The sequence below is a fragment of the Mandrillus leucophaeus genome, unplaced genomic scaffold (genome assembly GCF_000951045.1).
Source record: "Mandrillus leucophaeus isolate KB7577 unplaced genomic scaffold, Mleu.le_1.0 Scaffold901, whole genome shotgun sequence".
Lineage (NCBI taxonomy): Eukaryota > Metazoa > Chordata > Mammalia > Primates > Cercopithecidae > Mandrillus > Mandrillus leucophaeus.
The window spans coordinates 176,886-201,947 of record NW_012109820.1 but is presented as its reverse complement, the minus strand read 5'-3'; the positions used below and the strand labels follow the sequence as shown (position 1 = coordinate 201,947).

At 36.4% G+C, this 25,062-nt stretch overlaps 1 protein-coding gene across 1 annotated transcript in view; it reads right to left on the bottom strand.

Moving 5' to 3' along the window:
- The window catches only part of RAB3GAP2 (RAB3 GTPase activating protein subunit 2 (non-catalytic)), a 133,426-nt gene that overhangs the window by 41,556 nt on the left and 66,808 nt on the right, over window positions 1-25,062 (bottom strand). The window contains exons 3-15 of the mRNA XM_011969738.1: window positions 23,182-23,305; window positions 22,272-22,353; window positions 20,364-20,411; window positions 20,210-20,285; window positions 19,796-19,897; window positions 15,300-15,399; window positions 11,967-12,065; window positions 6,008-6,156; window positions 5,061-5,140; window positions 4,844-4,933; window positions 3,013-3,152; window positions 856-1,072; window positions 172-315 (exon numbers count right to left, since the gene is read on the bottom strand). Coding sequence (XP_011825128.1) covers window positions 172-315; window positions 856-1,072; window positions 3,013-3,152; window positions 4,844-4,933; window positions 5,061-5,140; window positions 6,008-6,156; window positions 11,967-12,065; window positions 15,300-15,399; window positions 19,796-19,897; window positions 20,210-20,285; window positions 20,364-20,411; window positions 22,272-22,353; window positions 23,182-23,305 — 1,451 coding nt within the window. The remainder of the gene's footprint in view (window positions 1-171; window positions 316-855; window positions 1,073-3,012; window positions 3,153-4,843; window positions 4,934-5,060; window positions 5,141-6,007; window positions 6,157-11,966; window positions 12,066-15,299; window positions 15,400-19,795; window positions 19,898-20,209; window positions 20,286-20,363; window positions 20,412-22,271; window positions 22,354-23,181; window positions 23,306-25,062) is intronic.

Sequence of the window (25,062 nt, the reverse complement as noted above, 5' to 3'; positions counted from 1 at the left end):
AATTCTGACACACTCCAACTTTTTTTTCCTTTAAATTTTTTCTATTTAAAGATATCAGTCTAAAGACAAAGGAAACAACAAAACAGCAACAACAAAAGAGAGTACAACAAACCTAGGAACTAGGAAAAGTTAGCAGAGGAGCGTCAGTCAGCAACACCGGCTACACCTTACCTCAGTGCTAAATGGAAGGGAACGTTCACTGTTTTCACACTTCCGGACACTGGATCAACAAGACAGATCTGATAAGTCTGTGGCTGCCAACTCTGACTGGTAACATTATTTAAGCCCATTATTTTATAGCCAGGATACAGCAGCCTAAAGAAATCACATCCCAATATGGTAAAAACATTAGAACAAGGAGAAATGCCAAAAGGTGCTTTTATTATAGCTAGGAAACCCAACATTATTATCAATTTAGGGGCATTAATAAGGCAACTAAATACTGATAGCAAATACATAAGTAAAGCTAGCAGAGTTCTGCCTTGTTGAAAGATTCTAAAAAATTAAATGAACACAATCAGGCCCATGTTTCAATGGCAAACAAAGCATTCACCTCACTTATGACTAGGGCAAGCTGAAGGAACCTTTCCTTTTGAGTCTTCACAGCATAAGTAAGGGACAAACATCAGCAACAAGCTAACTTTAATTCAGCAGTGTATCATGGCATTTTCAATTTTTTTTTGGTTATTAAATACTTAAGTATATATCAGACACTCACAGGAAAAACCACAATAAAGAATACTGTAATTCTTAAACTTGTAATCTAATAAGCAGCTTTAGTAAAAGCTTTATTTTAATAAAAGCATTTCTATATTTCATTTTGTAACCAGCACAATGCCAGCATTTGCAGCTTACCTGCAGTGCTTCCCCACATTGAAAGCTCCTACTCTAGGTCCCTGCTGTGTGCTCCACACTTCTAAAATTCCCCTTCTTGGTGCATAGATCACAAGGAATTGAGCTACTCGACTTGGACCCTGAGAATTTCCAAAGGGGGAAAAATCCGCCTTTTCTGGTATTCTTTCATGAAGATCCTCTACAATTTGAATCCATCCAATTTGTGCATCGCGGTACCCTTAGAGACAGAGGGAAAGGGAAGTTAATTACTTAGTCTAGGTTCCATAGCAGCCACCTGAAGTACACTGGAATAGTGGGGGTGGGGGTGGGGTAAGAAAAGCTATGAAAGTATATTTTTGTTATGGAATATCTTAAATAAAAAATGATAATAAATAATAACCAGTTTATCACCAAGCCTTATCAAATCTTAGTATTTTGCTATATTTACTTCTGATCACTTTTTCTCTTTAAAATGAAAATATTGGCTGGGCACACTGGCTCACGCCTGTAATTCCAGCACTTTGGGAAGCTGAGGCGGGTGGATAACCTGAGGTCAGGAGTTTGAGACCAGCCTGACCAACATGGTGAAACCCTGTCTCTACTAAGTACAAAAAATTAGGTGGATGTGGTGGCACATGCCTGTAATCCCAGCTACTTGGGAGGCTGAGGCAGGAGAATCGCTTGAACCCGGGAGATGGAGGTTGCAGTGAGCCGAGATCGTGCCACTGAACTCTAGCCTGGACAACAAGAGTGAAACTCCCTCAAAAAATAAGAAAAAAGATTATAGATATAATTGAAGCCACCTGATTACCCTTCCTGCTGTCATTCCCTTCCCTTCCCATCCAAGCCTTTTGGCGACATGCAGATAGAAAATATGGGTTACAGGGTGATGGGAGGAAGCTCTTGCATGGGAGAAGTAGCTGACGCTGTTTTCTATTTTAGGGTGGTCCCTCACATAGGCAATTAATCCTTCTTTCCAAGGATACAATGGAAAGGAAAACTGGCTGTACCAGCTGCAGAAAGGCAGGCAATGATGCAAGGAATCAGATTGCTATAGTGGATTTGGAGCAGTCAGTACAGCTTTGTCTTCTGTATTTTAGAAGTCTTGCTGAGAACATACCTTTGATATTGTTTCAGGAGACAAACACCAAGGAGAAATGATGTATCTGCAGTACTAAAACTATTTCTACAGATAGTTAGACATGTAGTAGGTAAAGACTGCCTCTGTCTGTCACTGCAGGAGTTCTTTGGCAAGAAGGTGATAGTGGCTTCAGTCTGGTCCAGAGTAATTTAATGACCTCAATCCATTATTCCTCACATTTTAAAGGACAGACAAGATGGCGCCATAAATTGTGGTCTATGCTGACATGTTACTATTCCAGATGATTCTAAATAATGTAATCATGCCTTCTTTGTCAGGGAGATATTATTCACAATGTGCCTAGTTAAAAGATATTTTCAAGTCTCCCTTATAGTTAGATGAGGCCATGTCACTAAGTTCTGACTAATGTAGATAATGGTTGAAGGGACTTTGGGTGAATATCTTCAAAGTAGATTGACTCAGTTGCCAGGAGAAGCCTTCTTCCTTTCTGCTTCCTTTCCAGAATGCAGGTAAGAGGGCTGTCTATGAGAACCTGGAGTGGGGAAGCTACAAGGAAGAAGACTGGGTTCCTGAAGATACTGTAGATACTGTGGTCTGTTACTCGGGTCTGTTACTAGTAGCTGAATGAAACTCCTAAGTGACATACTTATTGACACATCAGGTGGATTGACCCAAGCATATGGATATAAAAGTCAAGTTAGTGAAGATGGGTTTTGCTATCTTAAATCTGAAAGACTTGGCATTACAGATTTGGGGAGAACATTTGGCTCAAGAATGGCTTTGTGAAGGGGAATAGATGTAGCAGGGGCAAGAAACTGAACTCAGAAATTTACACTAACAGTGAGAATTGAAAGAAAGTACATAAGATAAAGGTTAAACATGATCAAACCTAAAAGATGTATCAGCTGACTACTGGATCAAGTGGTTGCAGATCTGAGTTCATGTCAAAAAAAAAGAATATATAAACATAAAGAATTAAACAGAGTTATCAACTAGAAGCTGAAGCATGATAACACTGATCAACTATTGGGGTAAAAAGTGAATTAATTGTTTTTCTGGATTTTTGTAAGAAGTACCTTTCCACATGCGTATTGCAATTCCTCTAGCTACATCCAATAAAATAACTCTGCCGAAATCATCTGTTACTGCTGCCAGTGTGTTACACGGAGACAGACATATGCTTTCACCATGGCGTCTAGAATCTGGAAGTCCAAATCTGATATTTAAAAGAAAATAAAAAACTCAAATCACATTCCAATTCAGAAACATATAACAGAATAATAAAATGCATAAATGAAATAGGCTGAATCTGTTTTTATATAAAGAAATATGAATTTTGCCTGGATTACTAGTTAATTTATTATTCACAACTGACATTTGTAATATAAAATACATAAAAGAAATAAAACCACAGTCTTATGTAGGTTTTCAATAGATACTCACAATCCTATTCCTTTAGAGAATATAAAGTATAACTATATTTGATTAAAAGGCATGTCACAGAAAACAAAGTCCTCACCGTCAACTAAATTTTAGAATTTGCTCCCACACAGGCATCTTTTGTCTATTTTACGTTCTTCTTCTTAATCTTTCTCTTTTTTTGGAAGATATCACATCCTGCTGATACCAATCTGCCCGAAGCAAAAACCTGCTTTTTTCTAAATAGTTATCTCTAAACTGCTGTTGGTCTATAATCAACCTCATTAGAATTGTGAGTAAAATAAAAGTAAAGAGGTACTAAAAGAGAGCTAGGAAAGCTCACTTAGAGAAAAGTCCCTGAAACAAAGGTGCTCAGTCTTTGTTACATCTATTTGAGATGCACAGGGCCATTTGGCTAATTTCTTGACTCTTGATATTAGGAAACGTGGTATGTTACAATGTATTTTTTAAAAAGATGAAAAAAAAAACTTAGAAGATATACTTTGATAAATGTTAATAATTAGTTGGCTCTCTTTAGGTGAAGAACATCTATAAAGAGGAGGTGTTCTATTTCCCTTCATGGTGGTACTTTATATTAGGTAATAAAAAATGATTTTTAAACAAAACCAAACATTAGAAAAAATGCTTCTGTCTAAAAAATAATAATGAAAAAAAAAAAAAATCATGCTCCTTCCACCAAAAAAAAAATCTCACAAATACACTAACACATTCTAAAGCACTACTGAAGTAAACAAGGAAGCACAGGCCAGGAGTCTGTCTAAAGTGTGCCTGAATACAGGACTCCTGCTTTTACTTTTTTTTTTTTTTTTTTGAGATGGAGTTTTTCGCTCTTGTCTCCCAGGCTGGAGTGCAATGGTGTAATCTCGGCTCACTGCAACCTCTGCCTCCCAGGTTTGAGCGATTCTCCTGCCTCGGCCTCCTGGGTAGCTGGGATTACAGGCACGTGCCATCATGCCTAACTAATTTTTGTATTTTTGTTAGAGACAAGGTTTCACCATGTTGAGCAGGCTGGTGTCAAACTCCTGGCCTCAAGAGATCCACCCGCCTGGGCCTCCCAAAGTGCTAGGATTACAGACGTGAGCCACCGTAATCCACTAGGATTACATTTTTTAAAAAGTTTACACAATTTAGTAACAAACTATCTAAACTTTAAAAGAAATGCAACAGTTATCACTAAACTAATTCTCCTACATTAGACCAAGCTAAGTTTATTTGTTAAAAAGCACACTCAAGAAATACATCTTGAATACCTAGTATATAACAAGGATAGAGCTGTGAATCAAACAGGTAAGAATCACTCTTCACATGGAGTTTTACATTCTAGTGGGGAAAAAAATTCCACTGCAATGGCTTTCAGAAGTTCCAAAGACTTACGAGATCAGCAAATCAACCAAGCACACAGAAAAACCACACATTTAACAGTACCTTTCTAAAAGGACTAAAATTTGGGAAGCATGACAGACTTGCCTTACAGCTAATGGGGTAGCTGGCTCAACCTTCGGCTTTTGCTTTTGGACTGCTTCTTCTTCGTGCTTACTCTTCCAACCAAGCCAACCACTGAAAAGAAAGAAAACTTAGAATAAAATTGAGCTTTCAGGGTTTTAAAGTGCAGACTATCAAATTATAAGTTAAAAGCAAGCTAGATACAAATAAGATATTTTTTATTTAATTGTTAAGTAATTACCTGGCAGCATTAAATAAAGCAGAAGTGAGTTTACTTGCAACTGCTAGTGCAACATGGGATAATAATGGTTGTGTGCTTCCCTGAAAAACAGAACATTTGAAAGAGAAAACTTAGCAGCTTACAAAGAACAAACATACTTTCCAAATAAAGCTTACTTTAAAATGCTTCCAAAAGTTGTAAAGGCTGGACTAGCAACTCAGCTTCTTTCAGAGTACAGTAAAAAGTTTATTTTAGGAGCAATATAAAAAATAGTTTTAACTCTATAGTTTAAAAATAAAATCACAATTAGTGTATTTTACCATTAAAATTTCCCTCTTTAAATTGTAATTTCATTAAAATACATTTTAAACTAGGATATTAAGATTACATTATTCTAGCTGGACTATGGATTTCACATCTACACATAACTGGCTCTTTTCTCTCTTTTTACATATAAATGCACACACACATACACACACATTTTTATAAAAGTAAAAAGATATTTTGGACAATTCTGAGAAGCATGCTTTTTAAGTGAGAAACAAGAGCTGCCAAATCTAACACTCAACTCTCCCCTATTTTAGGAAGCAATTTTCACCACTTATAACAAGTATAGTTGGCAGCTTGTTCTGTCTTTACAATTTCTCATTTACTGAAATCCCTGGTGGGCTGACATCATTAACAAGTCTGAGCATCTGACTATTGCACCAATATTTAAAGACATCTCAGCTATCAAATAATTCAGGGCTTCAGAAACAAAGAATTTTCTTTTACACTGATGGTAGTACCTTTTCAGTTAATGTAAAGAATTTAGAAGAAAGCTAGTTGAGATTAATTTTAGTTTCAATTGAAATTTAGAAATGTAAACTGCTTAATCTTCTAAGGCTAAGCAAGTTACCACATCCAATTTGTAGACAAATTGTAAAATCAAGAGCGGCCTTACTCATGATCATTGATAAAACTCATACCTCTAAAGCATAGAAGAAGCCAGTAAATGGATTGGACCCTACAGTGATATACTGAGACATGGCAGGTGGACTATTTTTAATTGCTGCATTAAATCCACCTATATTGGAGGCAGTCTTCATTTGATCAAAGGGGGACAGAGTCATAATACCTAATGATAAAAACAAACAAACAAACATGTGACTTGAATGTACAATGTTATTTTGGTCATTACATTTTTACTTCAGTTCCATTCTAAGATGCTAAATGTTTCGTTTTATTTAATAAACAAAAGTCATTTTAAAAGCTACAAAATCAACATCAGAAAATATTCTGCTGGGTACACTGGCTCACTCCTGTAATCCCAGCACTCGGGAGGCCAAGGCAGGTGGATCACTTGAGGTCAAGAGTTTGAAATCAGCCTGGTCAACATGGTGAAACCCCACCTCTACTAAACATACAAAAATTAGCCAGGCGTGGTGGTGGGTGCCTGTAATCTTAGCTACTTGGGAGGCTGGGGCAGGAGAATTGCTTGAACCTGGGAGGTGGAGGTTGCAGTGAGCCGCGATCGCTCCAACTGCACTCCAGCCTGGGCAACAGGGTGAGACCCCATCTCAAAAAAAATTAAATATTAAAATTTCCATCTACAATTTCTATAACGTATAGAATATCATAAAAACAAAATTTAATTTTTTGAACAGATACGAAACTCAGAGGTACCAGAAGTACACAGTCCACTTTTATCCCCAAATATCAATTCACCTTTTTTTTCTCTCTCTTTTTGAGATTCTCTTACCTCAGCCTCCCCGAATAGCTGGGATTACAGACATGCACCACCATGCCCAGCTAATTTTTGTATTTTTAGTTGGTACGAAGTTTCACCATATTGGCCAGGCTGGTCTCAAACTCTTGACCTCAGGTGATCCTCCAGCCTCAGCCTCCCAAAGTGTTGGGATTACTAGTGTGAGCCACTGTGCCCCGCCAATATAGGCATGTGCTGCTGTGCCTGACCTTACTAATTTTCATATACCTGTATTGCCTCCCCTTTGCCTGAAAACTGTCAAAAAATGCATTTGTCCTTAAAATGTGTCCTAGGAAAGGAAATTCTTTGAGTGAGTTCATAAGGAAACCATTCATTGGATTTATAGGAATTAAAGTGATCAAACAAATCCTTGGACTATTTTTTAAATTCCCCTCCCACCTCCTGGACTATTATAAAATATCAGAACACCTGTCTCATAGTCATGAATGAATCCATGATTCAGTATACAAAATGTTTTCACTATATTACAAAATTTTCACAAGCTTTGCCTGACTCCACCAGAACACGATCAAAGGGCAAATTGTATGGCATATAAATTGAAATTTAAGTTTTAAAATAGCTTCTTTTCAAACTCCCATGCGATATACACAGGAGTATAAATTGCTACAAGATAATCCAGAGGACAATTTTGCAATAGATATGCAATTTTTTTAAAGGATTCTAATTTATGGTAAGGAAATGGTTGATCAGTCCTTTCCATCCTTGCTACCAATGATGTTTTCCTTCCAATAAATTAAATAATCCATTTTCGATGTCACACTTTAGATCTGGTCATCAGCAACTGTAGATTCTTTGTAACTATGATTTCAAGCGTACCGCACTTAGACCACCATCTCCTAGCTCTCCATCTCAATTACTCCAGAAACTCCCTGCAGTAATTTCATAATTTTGAGTTTAAATTAATTAATCCTACTATTTTTTCCACTATTTATCAAGTACCTCTTGGGATCACTTCCCTTTTTATCCAGCTTAGATTTGAGTTCCATCATCATCACTTTCTTGCAAATATCCACAACCTCTCTACACTCGTCTCCCCCTACACACATACTCCCCCTGCTAAATCTTAACCTTAGTTGACCTAAATTTTCTGCATTCTCTGCTCTTGAAGCAAAATAGCTAATCATTGCTAAGAAAAACAATACCTCTGGGTTTCAAAGTAAGGACCCCAAACAAATGGACATAGAGTTTGATCCAAAATCCTTCTGACCTCCTCAACCCCTCCTTCCCACCTTCAATCCTTTGAAATCTATTTGTTGAAGAAACAAGCCTGTTTGAGACTAATTTCCCACAGTCTACATTTTGCTGACCACATTCCTATAGTATTATTTAAAGTGTTTTTCTGCCCTCTATATTGCTACACATTGGTACTGAATTTAGGGGGCTGTTATCTTTCGAGTCACCGATTTTAGCACTATTTTTCATTAATTTAAGGTGGTATGGCTTATTTACATCTCTCTTTCTCTCCCTATATCCTTCCAAAATATTTGTATCTCAATTTTTTATTAAATTCACTGTTTTTATTATTAGGAATGATATAAGTATTACTCACTGCTGAGATACAGTACTTACTGTAATTACATTTCCTTGGCTGTGCATTCTTTTTTTTCTGGAGTTATTATTACCTTGTCATTAAGAGTTTTCCCTGAGCATCTGAGGTCTTTCCACACTTTGAAAGACATCAAAGTCCCTCTCAATATAAATTTCCATAAAGTCAAACTCATTGCATAATTTTCTAGGCCTAGTAGAGTGACTAAAGAAGGCCTCTTTGACAACGTGATATATTAAGAGACCTGAGTGAAGAGAGGGAGAAAGCCATGTGACTAGCTAAAGTTTTCCAGGCAGAGGGAGCAGTAAATCTAAATGCTCTAGAGTAGGGATATGCTTGCTGTGTCTGAGGAACACAGAGGAGATCTGCGTGATGAAACACAATGAATGGGGAGGGGTACCCTACAGGAGACAGCGTCAGAGGTACCATAAGCCAGATAAAGTTGGGCCTTGTATGTCACAGTAAGGAGCAACCAGAAGAAAGATGATGTAGAAAAAAAAAAGGAGGAGCAAGTTTGGCAGGAGGAAATTAAGAATTCGATTTTGGATATGTTAAGTTTGATATCTAGGTAGAAATTATTCAGTAGGGAGCTGGAGAAATGAGTATGAGGCTTCAGGAAGAAGTCAGGACTCCATAAAAACGGACATACTGAAAATCTACTTCTTATGCTCCTTGTTTGTGATTTTAGAGAGCAGGGGGTGAAAATATTTATTCTTAAGCCTATATTAATTTGGCTTTCATCCTCACCATTCTACTGTAACTGTTCATATCAAAAGTCACTAAATAACTCCATGTTGTCAAATCCAATGGACCACCTTCTTTTCTTGAATTCTACGAAACATTCCACAGTAAACCACTCCCTCTCAAATTTATATCTACAATCCCAGCTTCCTCCCTGAACTTCAGACTCTCATGTCCAATTCATACACCTGATACCTCTACTTGAATGTTTAACTGTGTCAGAAGTTAACCTGTAAAAACATAACTCTTTATGTGCCTCTCCTTCTCCTTATTCTCATTTCAGTAAACAGTCTCATCATCCACCCTGTTGCTCAAACTTAAAAATTAAGAAACCCTTAATGCTTTCCTTTCTTTTGTTTCTCAAAACCATTCCTGAGCAAGTACAAAGTGTATCTCAAATCTGTCTACTTCCTTCCAACTCGACTGCCTCCACCATAAAGCCATCATTCTCTCTTGCGTGAATTATTGCAATATACTCCTAACTGGTCTCCTTGCTTTCTTCTACAAGCATCTCTCTATCCAGCAAACAGAGATATGTTAAAATGTAACCCCCTATTTAGAATCCATCAATGACATCCATTGCATTTAGAATAAAATCGGATCTCCTTATCCCTACATGATCTAACCCTAGTCTGCATCTCCAACCTAACCTTGTCCTGTTTTCCCCTCACTCTTTATGGTCAAGTCACACCAACCCCCTTTCTGTTTCTTGAACACTCAGGTCTTCAAGGCTCCCAGGCCTATATCCCTGATGCTCCTCTGCCTAGAATGCTCTTCCTACACCTCTTTCCATAGCTGGCTCCTTCTCATCCTTCAAGTCTCAGTCTGAATGTCATGTCCCTGGAGAGGCTTTTCCTCACTAGTCTACCTAAAGCACCCTCTTCCTTTATTCTCTATCATAACCTTCTACTTATTTTCTTCATGATGCTCACTAACAGTCTAATATTATCATATTTATTTATTTAGTTTATTGTTTGTCTCCCCATCACCAAAATGTAAGCTTTATCAGGGTGGAGTCCTATCTTGTATCTCTAGCACAAATATTAATAGCTACTCATTTATTTGTTGAATAAATTAACCAGACCTTTACATAAAGATATACATACAATGAAGTTTACTGTACCTTTTTTCATTTTGTAGGCTGGGGATAAATGAATAGAATAACATTTTCTATCCAATCATTTTCCCTAGCCAGTTTCAATGTTCCAAAGTTTAATTAACAGAGCAGGGAAGCCACCCTGAACTGAACTCAACACTTTGGAATTTTGTAGCATTTTTATGCTAGCAAAAAAGTAGACACACTGAAATGTTTACCAATAGGTTTTTATTACAGAGTATACCATATAAGAGCTACGCAGTAAATAGAAAGACAGCCTGTGTGTCAGATATCTTGTTAGCCTCTCTAGAGTCACACTCCTTCCTTTTCTCCTTGCTCTTTCTCTCCCAATGTCCAGTTTTCATAGAATGAGTAGAACTTGACCAAGTGAACAAACACAGAGGAGGCATTCTAGCCAACATGCACATAGATCTAGGGGTAAAAGTATATAGTGTGCTGGAGAAACAATGAGTGTTTCCTCCTCTGCTCCCACTACAGCTGGTCCCCTTGTCTGCTACAATTATTATGTTGTAGTACTGCAGCCATTCTCATGTGTTTCTTCTAACTAGACTCCTAGACTCACACTTTAAGACAGCAGGGAAGCATGTCTTTACATCTCTATACCCTCAATACCTAACACAGTAAGCTCTCTTATAGTGGCTGCAAGAAGAAATCTGCTTTTATCTACATTTTACTAGTTTAAAGGTTACTTTTTTTTTTTTTTAAGTGATGGGGTCTCGCTATGTTGCCCAGGTTGGTCTTGAACTCTTGGGCTCAAGAGATCCTCCTACCTCAGCCTTCTGAGTAGCTGGGATTACAGATGCAAGTCACCACACCTGACCAAGGTTACATTTTTAAGAGACTGATTTATATGGTCATTATCTAGACCAAATTTGTCTGTAGAAAAGTTAGTCAAATAGTGAGTGATTTAAAACTGTACAATACTGTGGCTGAGGGCATAATTAAATCTTTATTAAAACTGCTACCATTTATTTTTCTTTTGTTTTGTTTTCTTGAGACAGAGTCTGTCACCCAGGCTGGAGTACAGTGGTGTAATCTTGGCTTACTGCAACCTCCACCTCCCGGGTTCAGGCAATTCTCCTGCCTCAGCCTCCTAAGTAGCTGGGAATACAGGTATGTACCACCACATCTGGCTAATTTTTGTATTTTTAGTAGAGACGGGGTTTCGCTATGTGGGTCGGGGTAATCTTGAACTTCTGGCTTCATGTGATCCACCCACCTTAGCCTCCCAAAGTGCTGGGATTATAGGTGTTTGCTATCATGCCCGGCTTTAAAGATATATGCCTATGATAATCTGAATCTGAACTACCTTCCAGATGTCTCACTAAAGGCAATGCATTTTTTCACATAAGAATAAATGTTGGCCAGGTGCAGTGATTCATGCCTGTAATCTCAGCACTTTGGGAGGCTGAGGCAGGTGCATCTCTTGAGGTCAGGAGTTCAAGATCAACCCAGCCAACATGATGAAATCCCACCTCTATGAAAAATACAAAAATTAGGCAGGCATGGTGGTGCACGCTTGTAATCTCAGCTACTTGGGAGGCTGAGGTGGGAGGATCACTTGACCCCGGGAGGCAGAGGTTGCAGTGAGCTGAGATCATGCCACTGCAATCCTGCCTGGGTGATAGAGCAAAGCTCCATCTTAAAAAATAATAAGAATAAATAAAGAATAATGTCCATCTCTAATAAGTGAGATACTTTAATAAAAAAGTTTAAGAAGTAAATTCCAAAAGAATTTGAATTAGTAATACTTACCAACACTAGCATGATCAATAATAGTGTCAATATCCTGTAGACCCCATTTCTTATAAGCTAATGGTGGTGGTTGTATGTTCTCATTGCCTGATGCTGCAGCTACAAAATATAAAATAGACAATCCAAACTTAATTATTATGGATAAAATGAAGTTTTACAAAAAAATCATTAAAATCATACTAATTTGTTATTCTAAAATTTCAGCTAATAATGAGTCAAAGTAATGAAAACAAGGCATAAAGTGAGATTTATTCATGCCAAGACAATGCACATAAAATGCAAACATTTAAAAGACTAAGTTGGCCGTCACAAAAGATTCTGGAACACTCAAGTCATTAAAGAAGACTACTAAAAATTATAGAATACTACTAAAAATCAAAGTGAATTCAGGCTGGGCACGGTGGCTCATGCCTGTAATCCCAGCACTTTTGGAGGCTGAGGCAGGCGGATCGCTTGAGATCAGGAGTTTGAGATCAGCCTCGCCAACATGGTGAAACACCGTCTCTAGTAAAAATACGAAAGTGAGCCAGGCATGGTAGTGCACGCCTGCAGTACTAGTTACTCGGGAGGCTGAGGCAGGAAAATCACTTGAACCTGGGAGGTGGAGGTTGCAGTAAGCTGAGATCACGCCACTGCAATCCAGCCTGGGTGAGAGAGGGAGACTGTCTCGAAAACAACAAAACAAAACGAAACAAAACAGAACCAAAACAAAGTGAATTCAAACTGCAAGTGATGCCAACTAAGCAATTTCTCCCTCTTGACAAAGGGGATAAAATCCTAGGGATAGGAATCAGTGCTTTACTGAGTGAAAAACTAAAAACCTGATACACCTGGCAGAGCACACATACAAGGTCTCTAATCTAGGTAACTGAGGCCAGACTTGATAGAAAGATATATTAAAAGCAACAGCACTGTGAAAAAAATGAATGAAATGTCAATCTTTAACCTCAGTCCCTTCGCTTAGTGACTAAGAAAAGGAAAAGCAACAGTTATACCTCTTGCCATAGATTCAGGCACATCCCATCAATCAGTAAACACCCATGTTACATTGAGTTCTGGCTGTTTATTCAGGAAAGTGAAAAAATAATAATAAAGAGAAAATACAATCCTCTAAATATTGCAGATTGATAGTAAGGCCAAGAAAAGATAATTTTCTTATATGCTGAAATAAACGTCACAATTTATGGCTAAGTAACCAGAACTCTTTTTATAGCAACTTACAACCCAAGGGCACTAAGTGGCTTAATTCCTTACTTCCTAGGAGACAAATGGCTTTATGGTCTCATACACAACAAGCAAACAGAAATTCAAAAATGGTGAAAAATTAAATGGCTGATAATACCAATCATAAAATAATTGTCTATTTCTAGTTTATTAATAAACTTCTTACCCACAGGAAACTGCCTTTTGGCATATATATTAATGGTGAGTATTTTAAATGTCCTTAAGATAATGAAGCTTATGGTGGGTTAGATTTAAATAATTTAAAAGATATGAAAATAGGTATAAAAATTTAAACCAATTGTAAAAAAAGAACCATATAGCCGAGACTTCAGAATTCTACCAATCATACCAACCTAAAATTAGAAATAATTTCAGATCTCAATTTTACAGTTGTTAAAATATGGAAAAGTCTTAAAATCAGTGAAAATATGAGTAGTGGTGCTGACTTCCCCTTTTCTTCTGGGATTGAGTAGAGGAGACTTAGTGGCCCCAAAACAAAGTTTAACTCCTAAATGGCTTCCTGAAAACATAGGCTAATTAGGATATGTTTACTGCTTCATAAAACTGTTTCTAAACCTAGTCTAAATCCAGCATCTCATATTGCAATCAAAAATTTTTCTCTGTCTTTTTTAGCAGGTTGATATGATTGGTAAAACTTCTGATGTCTTGGCTATGTGGTTCTTTTCTAGTATAAGCTTTTTTACTATGTCAGAATTTGTTTAAATTTTTATACCTATTTTCAGAATCTTTTAAATTATTTAAATTTAGCCCACCATAAGCTTCATTATCTTGAGAACATTTAAAATACTCACCATTAACCTACATATCAAAAGGCAATTTTCTGTAGGTAAGAAGTTCATTAATTTAATAAACTAGAAATTGACAATTATTTTATAATCGGTATTATCAGCTATTTAATTTTTCACTAAATAATGTGAAATTTCACGAATAATGTAAAATGAAAAATACTGGGACTAAACCATCAACCACAACCACCCAACACCAAAGCAATATCAGGCAGAAGAATAGTAAAAACAGATTAAAAAATTAATTTCAGAGTGCCTTTTTGCCAAAGACCTAAAATTCTTTTCAAAATATAACCTTTTGTGTATGGTAAATAATTTTCTCAAAGATGCTGAGAGTAACACAAAGAATTACAATTTCATAAAAAGTAAATAAACTTTGTTTTGGGGCCATTAAGGCTCCTCTACTCAATCCCAGAAGAAAAGGGGAAGTTAGTGCTACTACTCATATTTTCACTGATTTTAAGACTCTTTCACATTTTCACAACCCTGAAATTGAGATCTGAAAATTGATGGTGTATCTTTCACTGGCAATAGTTTTTTCTTCTTAGTGGTACATAAAATAATAGTGTTTCTTACAATCAATGGCATGTTGAATTTGATGAAATATCTCTTCCAAAAGATGTAACAGCATCAGAATGTAAACGATAGGTAGTAAAAGTAAGAATTCTTGATTATTTGGGCAGTTTTCATCCCTAAGTCACAAAATAATGTTGTTGCCCACATATACATTAAGTTTAGGCCTCTAGCTTTTCTCCATTCAGAGTGTTCTGAGTTAGCAAAAAGCAGCTCATGCTGACTCCCGGCTGGGTCCTGCTGACAGTGATATCGGTAGGATCTCGCATTTCCCCTGCACACGGTGGACAGCTTTATCCTCAGGGAGGACAGAAGCAATGTGGAGTCACCAGATTTTAGGATGTTGGACTTGATCAGCTGCTGATCTAGTGAAAATCTGGTACCTCAGCCACATGCAACTAAATTCTTTACCCCAATGTTGGTTGTCAATACAGTTGCAAATCTAGCTAGTCAAGACATACTGCTGAATTCGTAAAGAAAGTCCAGTGTTCCTGTGCTGACCACACTCTCCAAAGGCAACATGTGAAGTGTTTATGTTTTAGCGCTTGTCTCTACCTTACTAAGCAATCTACTCAACATGCTCCCCTGTCTCTATAGGAGGCAGGTTTTTCCCATAAATCTAGTTCAGAAGGCCTTTCTTTATTTAGAAGACATACCTAATTCCATAAGCAGGTGAAATTAAATAAAACAAACATGAACAGAGGTTAAATATTTCTTGCCAAAATATTACCTTTTGCTACCTGATTTCGACAAGCACGAAGAGATTGAAAAAGGCTAAATCCATCAATAGTCACAATGGCAGCTGGATATAAGATACTCAACTCTTCATTCTATTTAAGAAATAAAAAAAAAGTTTTTGAATAGATACATCAAATAAGCTTATCTACTTTTTATTATACTGAATTTCACGAGTAATGTAAAATGAAAAATACTGGGACTAAACCATCAACCACCCAACACCCAAAGCAATATCAGGCAGAAGAATAGTAAAAATAGATTAAAAAATTAATTTCAGAGTGCCTTTTTGCCAAAGACCTAAAATTCTTTTCAAAATATAACCTTTTGTGTATGGTAAATAATTGTCTCAAAGATGCTGAGAGTAACACAAAGAATTACAATTTCATAAAAAGTAAATATACTCATTGCACAGATAAAACAGTATGTAAAAACAGAAGAAAGAAAACTCACCTGAAATTCCAGACATGTCTCAATATACATCCCCAAATATATTCAAAAACATATGCATAAGGTTATACCAAATATAGTATCCTAACATGGTTTTTACTATTCAATAATATGTCAATGATATTTTTCCATTTCAATAAGTGAACAAATCATTTTTTGTTGTGGCTGCACAGTCTTTCATTATATGTACCCTATTTTACTTAACCAGTTCATATTGACAGACATTCAGTATGGCCTCCTGCTTCCACTCTTGCTCTCTACAATCCACGCTCCACACAGCCAGTGTGCTCTTCGTAAGATATAACAGATCAAACCAATCTCCTTATTAAAACTCTCCAATGACTCCCTTCTGCATTTAGAATAAAACCTGAACTCATTAACCATGGCTGCAAGATCTGGCAAATATGAGAGGTCATCATTACCCTCAGACCTTTGCATATGCTTGGACCTTCTCTCCAATCTTCACCTGCCTAACTGTTCCTGTCATTCAGGTTTCAGTTCAAATGTTAGTTATCCAGACAGGCTGCTCCTGAACCTCCATCTCAAACAACATACCTATTCTCTTGGCACATTACTATCTCATCAACATGACTTCCTTTACAGCACCTATCAGAGACTGGAATCACCTTGATATCTCTAGCTGCTTACTGTTGGTTTCCCTCCACCATCCCCAAACTGTAAACTCCATGAAAGCAGGAACCTTGCATATTTGTTACACCAATGAATCCTCAGGGATTAGAAGTGAACTGGGCAAATAATAGGCAGTAAAGAATATTTATGAATTAATATATTTTCATCATTATAAACATCACTGCAATAAACATTCTTCAGTCTATATCTTTTCATGTTACTAGGATATTACTTTAGTGTAAATTCCTTCAAGTGGGTCAGTTGGGTCATACAGTATTCACAGTTTTCATTCTTATATTAATTGCCTCAAAAAGTGCCTATCAACTTATATTTCCACCAATAATACATGAGAGTGACTGTTTCTCTATATTGTCATCAAAAGTTTGTTAATCTTTATCTTTGCCAATCCAAAAGGTGAAAAGTTATCTCACTGTATTTTCTTACAGTTCTTAGATGATTATTAAGGTTCAAAATTTTCTTATATGTTTTTGGGCCAATTTCTTCTCTTGAGATCTGCCTTGCTCCTTTTTCTACTGGACTGTCAGGCTGTTTCTCTGTTTAAAAAAGACTTCTGGGCCACAGGAGCATAAGCCAGTGGGGAAGGGACATGGCATATATTCTCACATGACAAGTTCACAAGGCTAAGCACGCATGGCCCAGTGAGCACAGCAGCAGGGAGAGAGCCTCCTCACTGACTTTGGGGAGCTAGAAAACAGAAAAGACTTAAGCACTAGCAAGTCAATTTCTCCAAAACCAGGTAGTCTTCCTGAAGAAAACACTAACACAAATACCAATGGCCCCAGATCTGTAGATACTGTGCTAGATGACAGAGAAGATCTTTTTACAGAAGCTATTATGCAAAAGAAATGTCTTTGAAATTCCAGAAGGAGATTTTCCCTCTCTTTCGAATCCTCTCCTGCAACAAATGACCTGCTGTCACCCGTACTACACTCATTGCTCCTAGAACTGAATTAGAGGAAATATGCTTCTGTGATCTCTGACAAATCTGGGAGTATATTAAAGAAAAAGCAAATAGAAGATAATTTTGATATATAAATGGATGTGTCAGATCCACAGCTGTTTAATAAAGCATACAGAGTAACAACAAAGACCTCCTTCTTGATAAAAATTTTGAAATGATTTTCTTGGTTTGGATAGCAAATAGAAAGCAAATATTTAAATGTTAGTTATATTTTTCCACTAGTTCTAAAAAAAGAGTATTATAGACATGACCAAATTTAATGTATTTTAAAAAGCTTTGTCATCCAGTGAATTTTTAGAAAAATGAAAAACATCTCTGGAAAGTTATCTTCAGTTCACAGATTATCTTCTTTGATTTCCAGCTGTTCCTTGTTTCCTTTAATAGTTCAATTTCTCCCATCTCCTTACGATGAGTATTATTAGTTACTAAGACTTAAGTCTTCAGCCTGCAGTTTTATTTTCCTACACTCTTTACTTGAAAGAATTCATTCATTATCTGTGACTTCAGCCATCATGTCCAATCTAGTCTCTGTGCCTATACAGCAATTTTGTATCATTACATGATACCAGTAACTTGATTTTATTTCCTACCATCACCTCAAACTCAACATGTGCAAAACCTCATTTAATAACATTTACTGCCAATGTAGTCCCTTATTCCAACATTGACAATGGCACTCCTCAGGATAAGTATCTTAGAGACATCTTTAGCTTATTTTTAAAGAACTGTACATCTCTACACAATAACCAGGTCCTATTAAGCTTCTTCAAAACAGTTTTTTTTTTTTTTTTTTTTGAGACGGAGTCTCACTCCATCATGCAGGCTGGAGTGTAGTGGCGAGATCTCAGCTCACTGCAACCTCTGCCTCCCGGGTTCAAGCAATTCTCCTGCCTCAGCCTTCCAAGCTGCTGGGACTACAGGCGCCCGCCACCACGCCTGGCTAATTTTTTGTATTTTAGTAGAGACGGGGTTTTACCGTGTTGCCCAGGCTGGTCTCAAACTCCTGAGCTCAGGCAATCCGCCCACCTCGGGCTCCCAGAGTGCTGGCATTACAGGTGTGAGCCACCATGCCCGGCCCCAAAACAATTTTTGTACTGGTCCTTTCTCTCTTCCCATAGCCATTTTAGTCCTGGCTCCCAGCACTCCACATCTGTTACAGATAACTTAAAAAAACCAGATAACTAGCCTCCCTAATTCCAGTTTATCTTGAAGAAAGAAATCTTCAATATTCCTTTGATTACATCACTTCCTTCTTATAAATCTTTAGGAGTTTCTCTCATTTCCTAAATCAATTCTAATTTTTCACTTGGCCTTTGAATTTATGCAAAATTTGGCCACTCTGCTTGACAGTCTCTCATTATTTTATAACATAAGTTTCTTTGTTGTTGCATATACAGTTCTACATTCGAATCTTCTATCAAATTTTCTCCTGATTACCTGAAACACTTTCCCCTCTTTTCTCCTAATTAAATTCTATACCCATTGTTCAAGGCTTAATGCAAATCTCACCTCATCAATGAAATTTTCTTATTTTCCTGGTCCAAATTGAACTCCTCTTTCTCTAAGCTTGTACAGAATGTATTCTGTCCAAATAAATTACCAATAAATTAGGTATTGCTTTATATTACTGATTAATTCATCCACAGATATTATTAGATTTTAATCCTAGTCTCTCTTACTAGATAAGATTCTTTTGCAGCTCCAGTCCATCTCCCATGCAAATTCAATTAACAAATGCATACAGTGTATACACCTGCTTACTTGAAATCTTTTGGAGGCTAAGTAGTACAACAAAGGAAAGGCATATTACATAGGTATGCACTCTGCAAAACAAATAAAAGCATATTGGTTTAAATGGCCCTATAATTATTTTTTGACTAAGACAACCAAAATGTTACAAGGCACCTAAGAGGTTAGAGCCTTAGATACTAAGCAGTATTATCTTCTCAGTTGAAATCTTCAATGAATGTACGTATTTTCCACTATGAACAAAAGCTTAGTAACCCCTTTTCTGAGAAACAGTTAAGTACAAGGTAGTATCACTAGTAACAAGAAGGCCAATTTTTTTTTTCTTTTACTCTAGGTAATTTTGGCACCTAAATCCAAATAAAAAAAAGATATAAAGTTATAGAATATCATATTTTTGCCTTAAGTCACTATTAAATTCTAAAAATAAGAAATTTTCTTGGCTTCTAACTAAAGGGTTTTACTTTGTTGTAGAATGAAACATAGAATATTTCATTAAATAAGTAAAAGCAAGACTGGTATTCTTTACTCCACTACAAATAGATTATATTTCTAGACTATGATAGCAGAGTTAACTGTGCCACAAGACAAAGATATCTTTTAAGTTTCCACCCAAAAAAGAGGAGAGAAACTGCTTCAAAGTAATGCCACTATTACTGTTGGAACACAATTTTTTACACTACCTGCTCAGTCACCCCGGGATGTCGTGGTATTTCATAGGTTCTGCATTTAAGTTGAAGTACTGGGTCCTCATTCAAAAGCTGTGCAAGCAAGAGCACACCATTCTAGGAGGAAGCACAGAGAAGGTCCCTGCTTGTTTTCTTACCAATATACCTGAGCAGGTATGGCCAGGCAAAGAGTACCATTTCCCCAACAGTTTTCCAGAGATACCAGGTACACTCTTTTCAGAATACAGCTCCTCTTCTCTGTATCTTCTACCAGAACTTACCATGGCCTATCCCGGCCTCTACCCCAATAAAGCATCAACTACACATTTTCAGGCAGCAGGTAATAAAGTCACAAACTAGTATAAAGGGGATGCACAACCAGATATTGTAGTCAACTAGTGTTTCCTAGCTGTTGAAAACTCAACTCACCTCAGTGTAGAAGCGTACATAACCTGAAGTAAAACCCACCACAATGCAGGTCCAGTCAGGACGCCCAGTGGAACTCCTGTTACAAACAAAATTTATTATCTTAACAACTTATAAATCAAAGCAAAGGAAACAGATAACTCTTATTTATCCTTACCTCTTTTGGCTTGCTAGTGGGATACATAGAGCACTGGTTACACATTCCCTAAAAACAAAAACAAAATCATATGCTTACCCACCGAACTTACTAATTACTTTTATTTCTTTATAATTGGATGTTAAAGGACAATAACTGGAAGATGACTTCTGTGAACCAGTTTTATTTGATGCATAAGTAAAAATACAGTAAAACTCTACTACCAGTAAGGTCCATAAAATTCATTCACACAAAATATAATGCCACATGCATTTGAGGTTAATAAAAAACAGAATTTTTCACTCTTCTTGTCATGAAAAACATGAAAGTACAGAAAGCAAAACTTTACTTACACAACTGACTGTACACAGAACTGAGCAAAGCTCAAACGATCCCCATGCAGCCATTTCCTACTATGTCCCTCCCTCTCCTCTGCTTCAGCTAAGAACTTCAGCCTGCCTCGTTGTTTGAGATCAGGAGCTGGGAAAATGGTTGAGGAACTGCCAGTCACGTTATATGCAAACCGTATTTCTGCAGGGTACATTATTTTAGGAACTTACGTATTTCAACTTGCTGGCTTTTCTATTTTGCAGAAACTACTCTGATCATCCATTTCTAAGCACATGTTAGGTGTGATGTTCCATAAAAAAGATACATACATTTTTTTCTGACACGTAGACTTGAAATATTTGTCAGGAGCTCAGAAACTAAGTCTCAAAATCAAAACAACTCCTACCCACTGACTTTTATTAAATCTGTCAAACGTGAGGATCATCACCAGCTTATCCAAGAAACTACAAACACTTCTACGCCATACATCATACTAGGTAATCCATGAACGAAATTCATCTTCATGTTTGTTCGCTGTTTTTAAAGCATTATGTTTGCTTTGCATTTCTGACACTTAGGCTAAATGGCGTAAGGAGAAATATTACCATTTATTTTGCTAATAGTAGAGAATATTTCAAATATCTACAATGTGCCAGGCTATGTTCTAGGCACTTCTACTTGGTTGTCTTTTATCTGAATTCAAAGTCTGGAGGATTTTTTTACTCATTCTGATCAGACAGTTTTCAGTCATAAAAATTTAATTGAAAACCAGTTTTGGGTTCAAGGCTCTAGGCTAGCAGCTCCATCATGTAGTCACACTGGTCATAGTTATAAAAGTTTTACTGGGTCAGCAGGAAACTGATGTACCAACTTGCATTTCTGAAGTATTTATGAGTTTTAAGAATTAATGTAGTACTGTACCCTTCAAGTATAAGCCCAATATCAGCAAAGCAGAGAAGACAATGATTGCCCTTGACTTTTTGGATGAATAAAATTAGTAATGGAGAACAGAGGGAAAAGACAAAACTAAAAAGGATTTTATGAGATTCTTTTTGAATTCTTCCTTAAATCTTCCAACAGAATTAAAAAAAAAAAATTACTTGATACATAAAATTTGCTGATCAAATCATTCTCTACAACCTATAAAGTTAGGATACATATACATTCACTAAACATTTCAAATAATGAAATTTCTTTCTTATTTTAAAAAATTGTTTTCTTTTAAGAGACAGGGTGTCACTCTGTTGCGCTGGCTAGAATGCAGGGCATGATCATAGCTCACTGCAGCCTCAAACTCCTGGGTTCAAGCAATCCTCCTGCCTCAGCCTCTCGAGTAGCTGGGACTACAGGTGTGCGTACCATGTCCAGCTAATTTTTAAATTTTTTGTAGAGACAGGGTCTTACTATGTTGCCCAGGGTGATCTTGAACTCCTGGGCTCAAATGACCTTCCTGCCTTGGCCTCCCAAAGTGCTAGGATTACAGATGTGAAAGACTGAGCCCAACCATATAATGAAACTTTTTAATAGATTCACTTACAAGTCAAACAATTTCATATATACATGTAACACACAGAGAAACAAAAATTAATTGGCACCTACCCTTCTTCAACATTTAAAGAACCACTCCAGCCAACAGCAAATTGCATTTCTTCCTTTCCTTTATCACTATATTTCCACTTTGCTGAAAGAATGAAGATATCATATAAAATAATTTTAGCTATAATATACTAAAAAGGTAATTTATAAATTTTGCTCTTTCTCCTTAAAATATGATTACAAAATTTAACAGTTGTATGTTAACTGACTTGGGTCTTTTTATAGGTAAATATAAGATAAAAATATCTATAATAGATTCTTATAATACACCTAGTCTCCTGGCCTTCAGCCTCTCCTTCCCCCAATTCAACTTGTATAATGTTGTCACAGTTCTTATAGAATAAAGTTACTAATTCCTGTGCCCACCCTGCCTAGTTTAAGACTACTTTTATCTTCAGATGACAGAGAAAATTTTTCTACTAGACCTTTGCTACTTGAGGGTAAATTTGCTTTGTAAGACCATTCTATACACATTTTACACATAATCTTACTTTGATCAGTAAGGTTTGGAAATTTACAAGGTATGAAAAAAACCTCAATTTTTAATCTTAAAAAAAAATTATGAGTTAAAATGCTATGCCCAAAACAGAAATCGATAATATTATGAGTTTTCAAATTAAGAGTTGAAAATCACCTCACTCACATTGTTACTAAGAAAAGGTCAATGACCTTTTTAGCTCTGACTGTCCCTTGCAAGAATTGAGCAATGCACAGTACTGCCCCTGCAGTATCATAAGCTAAGGTAGCTACAGCCAAGACAGAAAAAAGGGAGAAAACAAACAGAATGCAAGGGGGAAAAAGAGGGAAATGGGGGTGGGGGGGAGATAAAGTGTTATATTCTTTTCACCTAATCCATTTTCTCTTCTATCCAATGCATCAAAATAAAGGTCGCTGAAAAGAATAGGATACTCACGCACTAGAAATACAGCTTTTTGCTCTCGAGCTATTACCATAAGATCATTGGTCGGAGATAAGGATAAAACACAATCTTGGAGCCAGGAAGTTTTTTGTGTTTTGCAAGTATTTCCTTCTTCTTCCTGTGGGTAAAACTACAATTACTGCATATGCAAAAATACCAAGAGTATTCAAACACAGCTTGCCTGCCTCAAGGGGTGAGGGGGAAGAAAAAAAAGAAATGGAAGTATTTCCAATTCTCATACACTTTCATAACATTCCTTATCAAAGATCGTGAACCCAGGAGGCGGAGCTTGCAGTGAGCTGAGATCGCGCCACTGCACTCCAGCCTGGGCGACAGGTGTTTTCTTTTTTCATTAGACATTTATGTATTGTATAGGTAAATTCCCATGGTTAAAAATTCAACAGCTATAAAAAGGTGTTCTTTGAAAAGTCTCTTATACTCTTGTACTCTAGCCATGTAGTTGTTAACTCTAGAGACAATGCAATCAGTTCTTATGTGTATTTCCAGAGATACTTCATGCACATTTACTACCCTTTTCCTCACTTTTTCTTACAAGAATAGTAGCATAATATATACATATTTCTATACTTCGCTTTTTTCTCTTAACATATTCCTTAGACTTCATTCCACTTCCATATGAAGTTTCTTTATTCTTTTTAATGTCTGCATAGTATTCCATTTTATGGATGCACTATAATTTATTTAACCAGTTCCCTATATGCGTGGACATTTGTATTGCTTACCATCTTTTGCTGTTGCCAACTATGCTGCAATAAATACGTTTATAAATTTGTCAGTTTGTGTGGAAGTGTATCAGTAAGCTAAATTCCCAGAAGTAAAACTGCTGGGTCAAAGGAAATGTGTATTAGTAAATTTGCTGGATATTCCCAAACTGTGCCCCCCACATGTTGTATTAATTTGTAATTCCATCAGCAATTTTTGAAAGTGCTTGCTTTTTCACAGGCATTTCGAAAAATATTTTAATGGTGGATCTCTGTCAATTTAATAGGTAAAATGTAGTATCTCAAAATACTTTTAAATTACATTTTTCTTATGAATGAGAATTTAGACATTTTCTCATATACTTAAGAAAATTTCTCATTTTTATATAAAGGAAAGGAACAAACTGCATAATTTTCTACGAACAGTTTGTTCCCTTCCTTTGTAGATTTCCCATTGGGTTGTTGCTCTTTTTCTAATTGCTTTGTATACGCTCTTTACATACAAAAAAACCCAAAATTGGCCCTTTGAAAATAAGTGATGCAAATAGTTTTTCCTATTTGTGATGGCTTAATTTTTTCCATGTAGAAATTTTCTATTATCATATAACTAAATTATCCATCTATTCTCTTACGGCTTCTAGGTTTGATGTCATGTAGACTCCTACCTTACTCAGCCCTACTTAATGTCTTTTAGATTCAATTATTCAAAAGGGGAGGGAAAGGCAGGGGAAAGCTATGCAGGTTAATTTCATTTTATAAAAAAATTATAATTTCATGCTTTTTAAAAACTTATACTAAGCATGCATTACAAGCATTATAAAATTTAAAGATTTTGGAAACAGAAAATCATCCTAGTCAGAAATGTTATAGTAGTATTATATTTCTAGGAATAATAAATTATTTCTTGCTGGGATACCATCAAATAAATGTTTAAAACACAAATAAAATATGGGCTATAGGGAATCTTTAGAAATACCCCAAAATGAGCCTGAAACCTCTGGGACAGTCATGCAATTATTTCTCTTTTGCAATGGGATATTAGGAAACAAACACATTTGGAACTTTTTTCTCAAGCAAAATAAGCTAAGGAGGCTGCACCATCTCCCGAAAGATAGGGAGAGCATAACATTGGCAAAATCTCATTTTATTAAAG